Raw genomic sequence first — 12116 nt, 5'->3', positions numbered from 1 at the left:
ATATAGCATATTTTGTTTTTTAAGTGGATTTTACTTTACGTTCCAATACACAGGAAATAAGAGACATGACGTAAATATCACAATAGGATGTGTAAAAATAATTGAGGGGGCTTCTGGCTCTACAATTGTACTTAATATTTATATCCGTTACTCGTAGAGTAAAAGCAAAGACACTAAAATAACAAGATGCGTAACGGCCATACTTTGGTTTGACACTATGCAGCCACTTTTTTGGTAAAGACCAAATATGCTCTCTTTCCGCTCGCTTACGCTGAGAGAAGAAATCTAAAAATAGAATTTGCTTGCTTGTGTGAGTAAAAACAAGAGACGAGAACGCGTATATTTGTGCGTGTTGTTGTGCTAGAAGACGATTTTCGGGCCGAAATCAATTCTGATCGAAGAAACGAATTTACATATTTGGAATTTTGGCAATATGATGAACAAAAAAAAATAAAATAAATAAATCACGCCTTGACTATTATAATTTTAAAGTTTTTTTTTTTTTTTTTTGCCACGCCGACTGACACACTCATACTTTTAAAAAATAATTTAATTTTTTGGCTTGAATCTTTCCAATTTTTATCGATATGCTGAAATCATTCTGTCCACGCCCACTCTATCCCAAATCTAGGCCCAAATCTATCCCGCCCACACCTTAGAGCATTAAAATTAATTCTTACCCCAATTTCAACCGATATTCCTTAAAAAATGTTTTAAATTGTCGTTCCATTTTGGAATAGCTGAGTAAGGGAGTCGACTATTTCGTTCACTCTTGTTACCTTAATCCCAATTACAATTCCAAAAAAATTCCAAAGGAGTCTAATTTTATCTTTCCAGCAGCGTGCACATGAAAGTGGTATTTGACTTTGTTGCCATCTAAAGGGCGCATAATGAAAGGTCTTAAAATGTAACCGCAAAACAAGCCTTAACGATTCAAATTTATGAAGAAGGCAATGCTGGTTCTAACTTTGTTAATCGACTGCATTAAACAAAATTCAAGCTGACCTCCCCCCCTGCCTTACCTTGGCGACGCCCTTGGTCCCAATTCAATAGATTGCCTTTCCCTTGCCAATACTTTACCCATATTGATTAGTAATTCACATCTATATTTGGACGAAGGAAAAAGCTTACTTTGCCTTCTTATGTATCACAACTCTAATGGAACTTCCAGAGCAGTAAGTTATAGCCCTTATAGCAAAAAATTCATATATTCGCTACCCCTAGGTAAGCAGACCTATGCATTACAAGAGAGAATGCTATAGTCAAGTTTCCCGACCATCAAATACCCGTTACTCAGCTAGTGTGAATGCGAACGCAAAATTTCATAATTTTTCTGGGATATCGATAGATATTGGGGAATAAAATGCTAAAAAATTTAACAATTGTTCCAACCGGAACAATCCGGCGTGACCTAATCGGCGGCTTCAGGGCGTTAGAGTGGGCGTGGTAAAAATTTTTTTTTGCAAATCGAAAGAAATCGAAAGACTAATAAAAATGTGAAAAAATATCAACACATTTTTCAAAAGTGTGGGCGGGCAACATTGGACAACAAACTGGCGGTGCGTCTTTAGAATCTGTACGCTGCCTGTTTGCCATTAAAGTGCCTCGCATAAACGAAGCTGCCTGATAAGAGATACATTTTTTTTACATACTTTCGCTTAAAGTTTCAGGAGACGACAGGACGAAGGATTTAGCTTTTTGCACTTGACACGCACGTTGACATTTAGTTAATTCAATTTAATGTGGTTTGATTAAATATAGCTGGTTAATATATTAGTCGGCGAACAACACACGGATCTATTCAAGCTCTTTTTATAATGGAAAATAATTTATGTGTATTTATATATCTATTCGTTTTATCTTTGGGTATTTCATTTATAATTTATTTCTAGCTTTTTATAAGTTCCTGAGATCTCTACGTTCATACGGACAGACGGACATGGCTAGATCGACTCGGCTTTTGATCCTGATCAAAAATATGGTCGGAAACACTTCCTTCTGCCTGTTACATACTTTTCAACGATTCTAGTGTTACTTTTACACTAAGAATAAAGCTTAACATGAAATATTTATAAATGATACATATACGTCACCGAATTGGTTGATGCTTTGACTTCACGAAATCTATGTGTCAGGACTAGCAAAAATAAAAGAAAAAACGAAAGACTGCCGAGTTTAAGAAATTTTGTGGCCGGTGCCAAAATTTATTTTGGCAATCTAATTGAAAATGGCAAGATAACATTTTGATCCCGATCGAGAATGTATATATTCTTTATGGGGTCGAAAAGGCTCTTTTTCTGAGTAACAGTAACAGTTTAAAAGTACATATTCTACTAAGTCTTCAGTCCTTACATTTTTAAATTAATTTTACAAATTGTTCTTACCAAAAACAAAGGTGCCCATATTTTTGAAGACGTCCAGTTCATGTTCATCGACATTTTTGTCTGCATCTTCTTAGAATCATGTTTTCTTCTGCAACAAAGTAAATAAGTACAATGATTTCAAAATATAGACATGTACAACACTAAATACAATATACCAATTTATTTGTGGTAAAATTAATAATCCCAAGCCTTATCCCAAAAATGGACGTAAATAATTATCAAGTAATTATCTAAGATATCTCAGCGACGAAAAAATTCTTGTTTGAACATCAATTATTGAATTATTAAAACGATACCATCGTTTACACAATTTTGTCAACCATTTGGCCCTTGACAAATATAATAATATTCATATCGACCTAGTAAAAAATGCAGATTATGCCCAAAAACTCTTCCTTTAAAAAGCTTAAAGAAGCTGGGTTCCGAAATTTGGGTTTGAAATTTGACACCTGCAATCTGCCCATCGTTTGTCCATGTATGGCCTCCACTTAGTTTTCTTGCCCACATCCAGGTTTCGAAATTTAAAATCAAAAATCAACATTGCATCGTTTGCTCTCGCACCCTTTGAAATTTCGAAATACGCTACAATTTAGAAATATAAGAAATTAAAGACAATCTCGGTCAACTCAGAGGTTTATTCTCTGCCCATCTCTTAAAAGTAAATATTATCATTTAAAAACGTTTGCCATTATTATTTGTTTTTATCGTTTGCCCGCCCTAAAAAAAATAATTTCGTTTGCCCGTCACATATAAATAATTAATCCTGTTAAAAAAATTTTATCGCTTGCATACTCTTAAAATTAAATTAAAATTGACGCTTTGGTTACAAAGATATTAAAACTTTTGTAAGGAGGAAAAACTTTGCGTAGCAGACATTTGCTTTTCTGCGAGCAACAGCTGATATCTTTGTTGTGGCGCCATCTATATTTATTTCTGGTATGCAGAACTAAACATTTTTCAATTATGAATGCATTTAATATTATATAATGTTCTGTTCTTATTCTCATTAGTCAATTCTAATTCTATTATTCTCATAGTCAATCTGCCTCCACTTTTATCGATCTGCTTCCGAAACATAAGTTGTTTGCTAGGTGCTTTCACTAAGAGTTTCCAGTGTTGGAAGATGAATTCTACTATCTAATCTGAATTCTGATATCTGATTCTAAAATCAAGCGATAAAATTTTATTTGTATTTAAAACAAATTTTCTAAGTAATAGCTAGATCGACTACCAAAGATTGGATCAATTCACAGTCGTCGATATCTGGAACATAACCGTATCCAGTCTTTTTCATCTCCTCGCTCCTTAAGTGACGTATAGGTATACGTCACTGCACAGGCACTTTCCAATCGCGATGGACCAACACCCAAGACAGCAGATGTTGCAAGACCAGCATATTATGTCCAGCAACAAAAAATTAAGAATCATGATCGAAAAAAGCTTCAACAATTATATCTTCAGCAGCAAGATTGTTTTGCGATGGTAGAGCCGAAGATGGACCAGCGTACAAAATGTCTTCATTTGGGTTATAATACCTCCTGCCTTCTAAATGGAGCTGACATGCAGGTAATTGTCATCGTAAATGGTAAATTATATGTGTGGAAGCAAGAATTTACCAAAATAAAAAACAAGGGAGAATGTCTGTCCGTATGAATGTCGAAATCTCAGGAACTATAAAAGCTAGAAGGTTTAAATTAATCATACAGATTCTAAGGACAAAGACGCAGCGCAAGTTTGTTTACCCATGTTGCCCACTCTACACCCACAAGCCGAACAAAACTGCCATGCCACACTTTTAAAAAATGTGTTGATATGTTTCACATTTCTATTACTTTTGTACATTTTAATCGATTTGCAAAACAACTTTTTGCCACGCCCACTCTAACGCATTCTAAGGGGCAGGACTTGACGGCAGAATCATATGTCTGTACATACCCTGTGCAGACGTTCTCCACATTGCCTGAATTTTCATTCATAACTTGACTCTTCATGCCTCCCCGCCATACAACCGACAGTTTGTCTGGTCGGTTCTTTTGCCGCATTACCTTATTCACACTTGTTTTAACACCCCACGCTCAACAAAATTATTTTTGGAACTTTTTTATGCATTTGCCGTTTATTAAAGAGCTGCCGACATATGTGCACACTTATGTACATTGCTTGGTCCCCGTGTGCCGAGTTCGGATTGGGCCTATTAAGCTTTGGTGCCTCATTGTGTGCTTTACAAAAATTCATTGGGATCGGTCATTTCGTATTCTTATTAAATCTTTATTGGGGTCATCAAATTAGATTTCGACCTAAACCTAAAATATGCACTCTGCGACGGTACACATGTAAAGTTTAATATACAATCAAATCCAACTTCCGACTTCTCACATGGATCGAGTTCAATTACTGATGGTTGTTGAGATAATCACGTAAAATCTAGCAAATCTTTCTTCTGACAACACTTAATTTCAGTCTTTAGGTCCCAAAAGAAATATGGAATTTTTAAAAGCACTTCATTCGGCTGTTTGAAGAAGAGGAATTAACTGGGTCTACCGACCTATGCTTCACAAACCATGCAATTTATAAGAAAACTGAATTAAAACGGAAGTTTAGCAGGATTTTTGTAAGTAAAGTAAAGTTGTAAGACTTACGGCAATCAGAAATTAAATGGCTTGACTCGCTCATCAAATAAAAATCCAAGATCCATTTTTAAGTTTATCGGAAATTTCCACTCTATACTCCACAATTATCACCTCTTCCAGCTGATTGTTATACACTCAAACTAAATTAAAATTTAAATTGCCGCACTTGCCACTCGTTGCACAAAAACTATCGTTTTAACTTTTCGTGCACTTTTCGACACTGAAGAGCACCAAAACGAATTTCCAAAATTATGCATTTGACGGCTTAAGAGTATTTTAGGCTTATTGCTCCTGTTTCTGCGTCGTAGTTACTTATTATGATTTATATAATAGAGTCTTTGCCTGTCGTTTTCTATAGAGCTTTGTTTATATTAGTTTTGGTCTTATATTAAATGTTACATTTAATTGAGTACTGTATGTTCTAAGCAAAGAAAAAAAAGAAAACATAATTTTTGTCAGCAAATGTTAATTCTTTGTTAATGAAATTATATTATTATATTTCTAAGTTTCTATTATTATGATTTTTCACTTTGTCAATAACACAACATAAAGTATAATTTAAATATTCCGGCTTAAATTGGTCGGTAAACGTTTAACTTTACATTTTTGAGACAAATGAAAGGTAAAGGTAAGGTCACGTAATGTAACTGAAACCTTTTGAATATTTGTTGCTTTCGCACTACAACAACACCGTCGCGCACAAAGCAATACATTAATTGTGCAACGTGAAAGTCCCAAATCACAAAATTGTCCTTTACCGTTAGCACAGCCCGCGAGCTCCGAAAATCACTTGAAAACTGTTCGCCCGTCATCATTTTCATTTGCCGGCCGTCTTCGCGCAGCAACAATGCTGCCGCAACATTAGAACGGGTTTGAGTCAAAATGTCAGCAACAATGCTGCAGCAACATTAGAACGAGCAAGCTTTTGAATTCGAGTGAGGTGAGTTCTAGGTAGTGAGGGGTAAGTGAGTTGAGTTCTAGGTGCTGAGGGGTATTGGTTGAGTGATTTTTTGAATGCGGAATGCAGACAATGTTTCAGCTGTTCAATGCAGCATAAAAGCTATTTGACAGTTTTAAGCAGCTTCACGAACCATTTTGATATTTGATGAGTGGTACTGGTGGGCAATTGTGAACGTGATTTAATTTTTAAAAATTTATGGTAATTTACAAATCTAACACAAGAATCAATAAATATAAAATAAATAAAACATTTGTCAAAAGTGTGGCAACATGGTACATTTATGTGAACAAATATTAACTTATGTTAGGCGGATTTGGTGTTTGGTTGAAAAAGTTTTATTTATAATATACGAATTAGGCGTTCTGGTCCAGCATTGTCCCCGGGTTAAAAAGTTTCAACTGTTGTCCTCCTTGACCAATACCTCTAGTGCCTGGTTCGTCTTTCCACGCTCTTTAAGTGATTCCAGAGCAAAAAAATGAATATCTGATATAAGCGGGACCACAAATGGAGAATAAGGTAGAGTCAAAGACAATAGAATTCTAGTGTCTTTGGTAGAGTAGAGTAGAGTTTCCAAGGCTGCTTTTCTGTGATACGACCCTCAACTCAGAGATGTCGTGAGGCCGTCTAATTCGCAAGTTTCAAGTGACGTCAGAGCAACAAGACGCTTTGAGATGAAAGCAGAGAGAAAGCTATAGTCGAGTTCCCCGACTATCAGATACCCGTTACTCAGCTAGTGTGAATGCGAACGCGAAATTTCATCATTTTTCTGGGATATCGATAGATATTGGGGAATAAAATGAAAACAAATTAAACAAATTTTCTAAAGTGTGGGCGTGACAGGTTCGTTGGCTTTAGGGCGTTAGAGCGGGCGTTGTAAAATTTATTTTCGCTAATCGATATAAATTTATAATAGTATATGAAAATTTAAATTTACAAAATATATGAAAAAATTTCTAAAAATGTTTCAAAAGTGTGGGCGTGTCAGTTTTGTGCGGTTTGTGGACGTTAGAGTGGGCGTGGCAACATGTGTCTTTGTCTCTAGAATCTGTATACATAATCTCAACTTTCTAGCTTTTATAGTTTCTGAGATCTCGACGTTCATACGGACATGGCTAGCTTGACTCGGTATTGATCCTGATCAAGATTATATATATTTTATATGATTGGAAACGCTTTCTTCTGCCTGTTAAATATTTTTCAACGAACAAACTATACCCTTTTACTCTACGAGTAATGAATACCAAAAACACTTAAATTACCCTTCTACCGCCTTCAAGCCGCCAATAACTGCCATGCTCACACTTTAGAACAATTTTGTAGACTTTCGGATCTCTTGTTTTCTTCGTTTTATTATTGTCTGCCCAATTTCTGTCGATATGTCTCACGCCCACTCTTACACCTACAAACCTTAATAAGTTTTCAAGCCCACGACTTAAACCCTGTTTTTAATTTCTACCGCAACGCCAACAAAATTTTTAAATATTTTCCTAGAGAACCCCACTAGTTATGCCCTTATATATATCTAGTATATCTTTCAAGATCATGAAGGATAGTGGAAAACTGAATTTTATGTATATTAGAAACCCGTACTTTTTCTCAAAAATGTGCTTTGTCGAATCGAGGAAATTATTAAAAAGTCAATTTGTAAAATACAAGTTTGAAAACTATAAAGTAAACATGGAAAATTACTTTCTGATGAATCGTCACGTGAACTACTATCGATCAACTACTGGTTCCGACTATCAAAAATATCGAGAATTGTCCCAGCTCTAGAGTCGCTGCAGCACCTCGCTCTTTCCTGTCGAAACGCCGTTGAAAGGCGTAGTGTTTTTTTGGTCCACGAGAAAATCTCCAAACATCCAAAATGGTAGGTGCCCAATGTCCGTAATAATAACCCCATATCAACAGTAAAGGCCTAGAGGCGACCTGCATTAATATCTTTAATGCAAAGTGCAGACGTGTCGACCATTACTTGGTGAAATTATGTGTCCACATATTTTCACGTTTGCTTGTTGTGAGTGTGCGTGTGCTTGGTGGTGAAATGCAAGGAATGACGTATGCAATTTTCTTCTGAAATTTGGCTAGGATGTGATCCAGCTTGGTGCATGTTGTGAAATACCTAAGAAAGCCGTACATTGCTATTATCTATCTATTATTGCTACTATTATAAATATTATCGTTGCTGTAGCTCGCGAGGGAGTGATTTGTGGGTATTTGTTCTTATCTAACCTCAAAGACCTTTCCGCGACTGTAAAGCCTTAGTCTCGGTATGGACGCCATTTTCAAATCAGCACATGTGTATAGATCAAGTGGAAACTCGTTATAATATGTACATAACGATGCCTTATTTATTTTATAGGTCAACTTCACCGTCGACGAAATCCGTGGCCTTATGGACAAGAAGCGGAACATCCGCAATATGTCTGTGATTGCCCACGTAGACCACGGCAAGTCCACCCTGACCGATTCCCTTGTGTCAAAGGCTGGTATCATTGCCGGAGCAAAGGCTGGTGAGACTCGTTTCACCGACACCCGCAAGGATGAGCAGGAGCGCTGCATTACCATCAAGTCGACGTAAGACCAGTGACGTTCCATCACCCTTCCCTTTTTTAATCCGCCTTTCCATATTGCAGTGCCATTTCCATGTACTTTGAGGTAGAGGAAAAGGATCTGGTGTTCATTACTCACCCCGATCAGCGCGAGAAGGAGTGCAAGGGTTTCCTGATCAACTTGATCGACTCGCCCGGTCACGTTGACTTCTCCTCGGAGGTGACTGCCGCCCTTCGTGTAACCGACGGTGCACTCGTTGTGGTAGACTGCGTTTCCGGAGTGTGTGTCCAGACCGAAACCGTGCTGCGTCAGGCCATCGCTGAGCGTATTAAGCCCATCCTATTCATGAACAAAATGGACCGCGCTCTGCTTGAGCTGCAACTAGATGCTGAGGAGCTGTACCAGACCTTCCAGCGCATCGTCGAGAACGTGAACGTTATTATTGCCACCTATAACGATGATGGAGGCCCGATGGGTGAGGTTCGCGTGGATCCCTCTAAGGGATCAGTGGGCTTCGGTTCTGGGCTTCACGGATGGGCGTTCACCCTCAAGCAGTTCTCTGAGATGTACTCCGAGAAGTTTAAGATTGATGTTGTCAAGCTAATGAACCGGTGAGTTATATTTCAAAGTTTTTTTTTTAAATGTATTCAAACTTCTACCACAAAACGTGTGGCGCTGAGCGGTCGGCTTCTTGAAAGACATCTCCGCAAGGAAAGTCCTTTAAGAGTCTCTCGTGCTGAGGGCGCCACAAGTGGACCATAAATAGAAGAAGATTAAACTTTTGGATGCTGTTTAAACGCTGACTTGGGACCGCTTTCCTAATGTTCTAACGAGTCATGTTAAGGCAGTTACCTTACACTTATTGTTTTTAATTTGTAAACAGAATCTTTTATTTTTCTCATCATTTCCTTATATATTTGAAATCAATTGTTGTTTGGCCTCATATTATACAACATCGATATATTTGGACGTCATTTATGCTTAACTTCAAAATTTATAAATTAATTATGCAACAAAGCATAAGCATTTCTTTAAGTAGTTAATAATAGTACTTAATATGAAACATCCGAAGGTAAAATTAATCGTTAAACTTATTTTTCACAGATTGTGGGGTGAAAACTTCTTTAACGCCAAGACCAAGAAATGGCAGAAACAGAAGGAGGCTGACAACAAACGCTCGTTCTGCATGTACATCCTGGACCCCATCTACAAGGTGTTCGATGCGATCATGAATTACAAAAAGGAGGAAATAGGTACCTTGCTCGAGAAAATCGGTGTGACCCTGAAGCATGAAGACAAGGACAAAGATGGCAAAGCTCTGCTGAAGATTGTGATGCGCACCTGGCTGCCAGCCGGCGAGGCTTTACTTCAGATGATTGCTATTCATTTGCCGTCGCCAGTGGTTGCCCAGAAGTACCGCATGGAGATGCTGTACGAAGGTCCCCATGACGATGAGGCCGCTCTCGCCGTTAAGTCTTGCGATCCTGATGGTCCTCTAATGATGTACATTTCTAAAATGGTACCCACCTCTGACAAGGGTCGCTTCTATGCTTTCGGTCGTGTGTTCGCCGGTAAGGTGGCCACTGGGCAAAAATGCCGCATCATGGGCCCCAACTATACCCCTGGCAAGAAGGAGGACTTATATGAGAAGGCAATTCAGCGCACAATTCTCATGATGGGTCGTTACGTCGAGGCCATCGAGGATGTTCCCTCTGGCAACATTTGTGGTCTGGTCGGTGTTGATCAGTTCTTGGTTAAGACCGGTACCATTACCACCTTCAAGGACGCCCACAACATGAAGGTTTGCAGCGTTTTTTCTTCTTCTTTTTTAGGTAGCATACAACTTTATTGATTTTTAAATTTTTTTCGTTTTTAGGTCATGAAGTTCTCCGTGTCCCCTGTGGTGCGAGTGGCTGTGGAGCCAAAGAACCCCGCCGACTTGCCTAAGCTAGTGGAGGGCTTGAAGCGTTTGGCTAAGTCCGATCCTATGGTGCAGTGTATCATCGAGGAGTCCGGCGAGCATATCATTGCCGGTGCCGGTGAGCTGCATTTGGAGATCTGCCTTAAGGATCTAGAGGAAGACCACGCTTGTATCCCATTGAAGAAGTCTGATCCAGTCGTCTCCTACCGTGAGACTGTGTCGGAGGAGTCCGACCAGATGTGTCTGTCCAAGTCGCCCAACAAGCACAACCGTCTGCTGATGAAAGCCCTACCTATGCCCGACGGTCTTCCCGAGGACATTGATAACGGCGATGTGAGTTCCAAGGATGAGTTCAAGGCTCGTGCCCGTTATCTGTCTGAGAAGTACGACTACGATGTGACTGAGGCCCGTAAGATCTGGTGCTTCGGCCCCGACGGAACCGGCCCGAACTTCATCCTCGACTGTACCAAGTCCGTGCAGTACCTTAACGAAATCAAGGACTCTGTTGTCGCTGGATTCCAATGGGCCTCAAAGGAGGGTATTTTAGCCGACGAAAACTTGCGCGGAGTACGTTTCAACATCTACGATGTGACGCTTCACACTGATGCCATCCATCGTGGTGGTGGCCAGATCATTCCAACCACTCGTCGTTGTCTGTACGCCGCCGCAATAACCGCCAAGCCGCGCCTGATGGAGCCTGTCTACCTGTGCGAGATCCAGTGCCCCGAGGTTGCTGTAGGAGGAATATACGGTGTGCTCAACAGGCGACGTGGCCATGTTTTCGAGGAAAACCAGGTTGTGGGTACTCCCATGTTCGTTGTGAAGGCATACCTGCCCGTCAACGAATCATTCGGTTTCACCGCCGATCTGCGCTCTAATACCGGAGGACAGGCCTTCCCTCAGTGTGTTTTCGATCATTGGCAGGTGTTGCCTGGCGATCCGAGCGAGCCCTCAAGCAAGCCCTATGCCATCGTCCAGGATACTCGTAAGCGCAAGGGTCTTAAGGAAGGACTGCCCGATCTATCCCAGTACTTGGACAAGTTGTAAAGCACCACCACTCGATCCCCTACAACATCCATGTGCTGGCTGGCTGAGCGGAGAAATATAGAAAAATATGGAGTGACCGAACGTCTTTATTCGACAAGGCACTTGAAACATCGCCTTCGGCCAGTGTTTTAAAAAAAAATAAAAACAATAATACAAATTTCGATGATTATTAATTGTATAACATTAAATCAAGAATAAATCAAGTAAATGATTAAATCTGGTTTCCATAAACCAGAGGGCCGCTGTGTGACTGAAATGAGAATAGATTTTGGTTGAATTCTACTCGCTTGTGACCTTTCCATACATTAAAGTGATTTGTCAGTGACCATACCATATACACTGGAATATGTGAATAAAAGACTCATATTTTAATTTTTATTACTTAATAGGTCCTCCATTTGTGAAAATAACGCCGTCAGCCGTTCCTACCGCACCGGTTTGGGTTGGAGTCCTTGCTAAGCAATATCGCCGTCGAAGTAAAATGATTATGAAATCGATATCCGATAGCCCAACACATTTGCAGAAAGTCAAGTTCTAGAAATTTAGTCTTAAAGTTTTTTTCTGCGCTGATCTATCTATTTATTTGCTATATTTTTGCTGATAGAAACACTTCTGTTGAAAGA

General features: G+C 39.2%; 2 protein-coding genes across 8 annotated transcripts in view; one reads left to right on the top strand and one right to left on the bottom strand.

Annotated features, from left to right (window-relative positions):
- Positions 1–5459, bottom strand: part of LOC6619308 (protein madd-4) — a 45848-nt gene extending 40389 nt beyond the window's left edge. For 2 of the 7 annotated variants that reach the window (XM_032716030.1, XM_032716027.1), the window contains exons 1-2: positions 5024–5459; positions 2385–2472 (exon numbers count right to left, since the gene is read on the bottom strand). In XM_032716030.1, the coding sequence (XP_032571921.1) occupies positions 2385–2450 (66 nt within the window). In that variant the 5' untranslated portion in view covers positions 2451–2472; positions 5024–5459. The remainder of the gene's footprint in view (positions 1–2384; positions 2473–5023) is intronic. The other 5 variants (XM_032716004.1, XM_032716008.1, XM_032716023.1 and 2 more) reach the window with 4 other exon arrangements.
- A 2283-nt stretch (positions 5460–7742) lies between these two features.
- Positions 7743–11755, top strand: LOC6619307 (elongation factor 2). The gene is made up of 5 exons (XM_002043488.2): positions 7743–7842; positions 8335–8549; positions 8609–9136; positions 9630–10326; positions 10402–11755. The coding sequence occupies exons 1-5, from the start codon at positions 7840–7842 to the stop codon at positions 11491–11493; spliced, it is 2535 nt and encodes an 844-aa protein (XP_002043524.1). The 5' UTR covers positions 7743–7839; the 3' UTR covers positions 11494–11755.
- The last annotated feature ends 361 nt before the right edge of the window (positions 11756–12116 follow it).

The sequence above is a fragment of the Drosophila sechellia genome, chromosome 2L (assembly GCF_004382195.2).
Source record: "Drosophila sechellia strain sech25 chromosome 2L, ASM438219v1, whole genome shotgun sequence".
Taxonomy (NCBI): Eukaryota; Metazoa; Arthropoda; class Insecta; order Diptera; family Drosophilidae; genus Drosophila; species Drosophila sechellia.
This window is presented reverse-complemented; position numbering and strand designations above follow the sequence as displayed.

What these genes read in the sequence shown, in the direction of transcription:
- LOC6619307 (XM_002043488.2), top strand. An exon ending in TGCATTACCATCAAGTCGAC is followed by an intron (nt 8,550 to 8,608) that starts GTAAGACCAGTG and finishes TCCATATTGCAG; the next exon opens with TGCCATTTCCATGTACTTTG. An exon ending in AGGACGCCCACAACATGAAG is followed by an intron (nt 10,327 to 10,401) that starts GTTTGCAGCGTT and finishes TTTCGTTTTTAG; the next exon opens with GTCATGAAGTTCTCCGTGTC.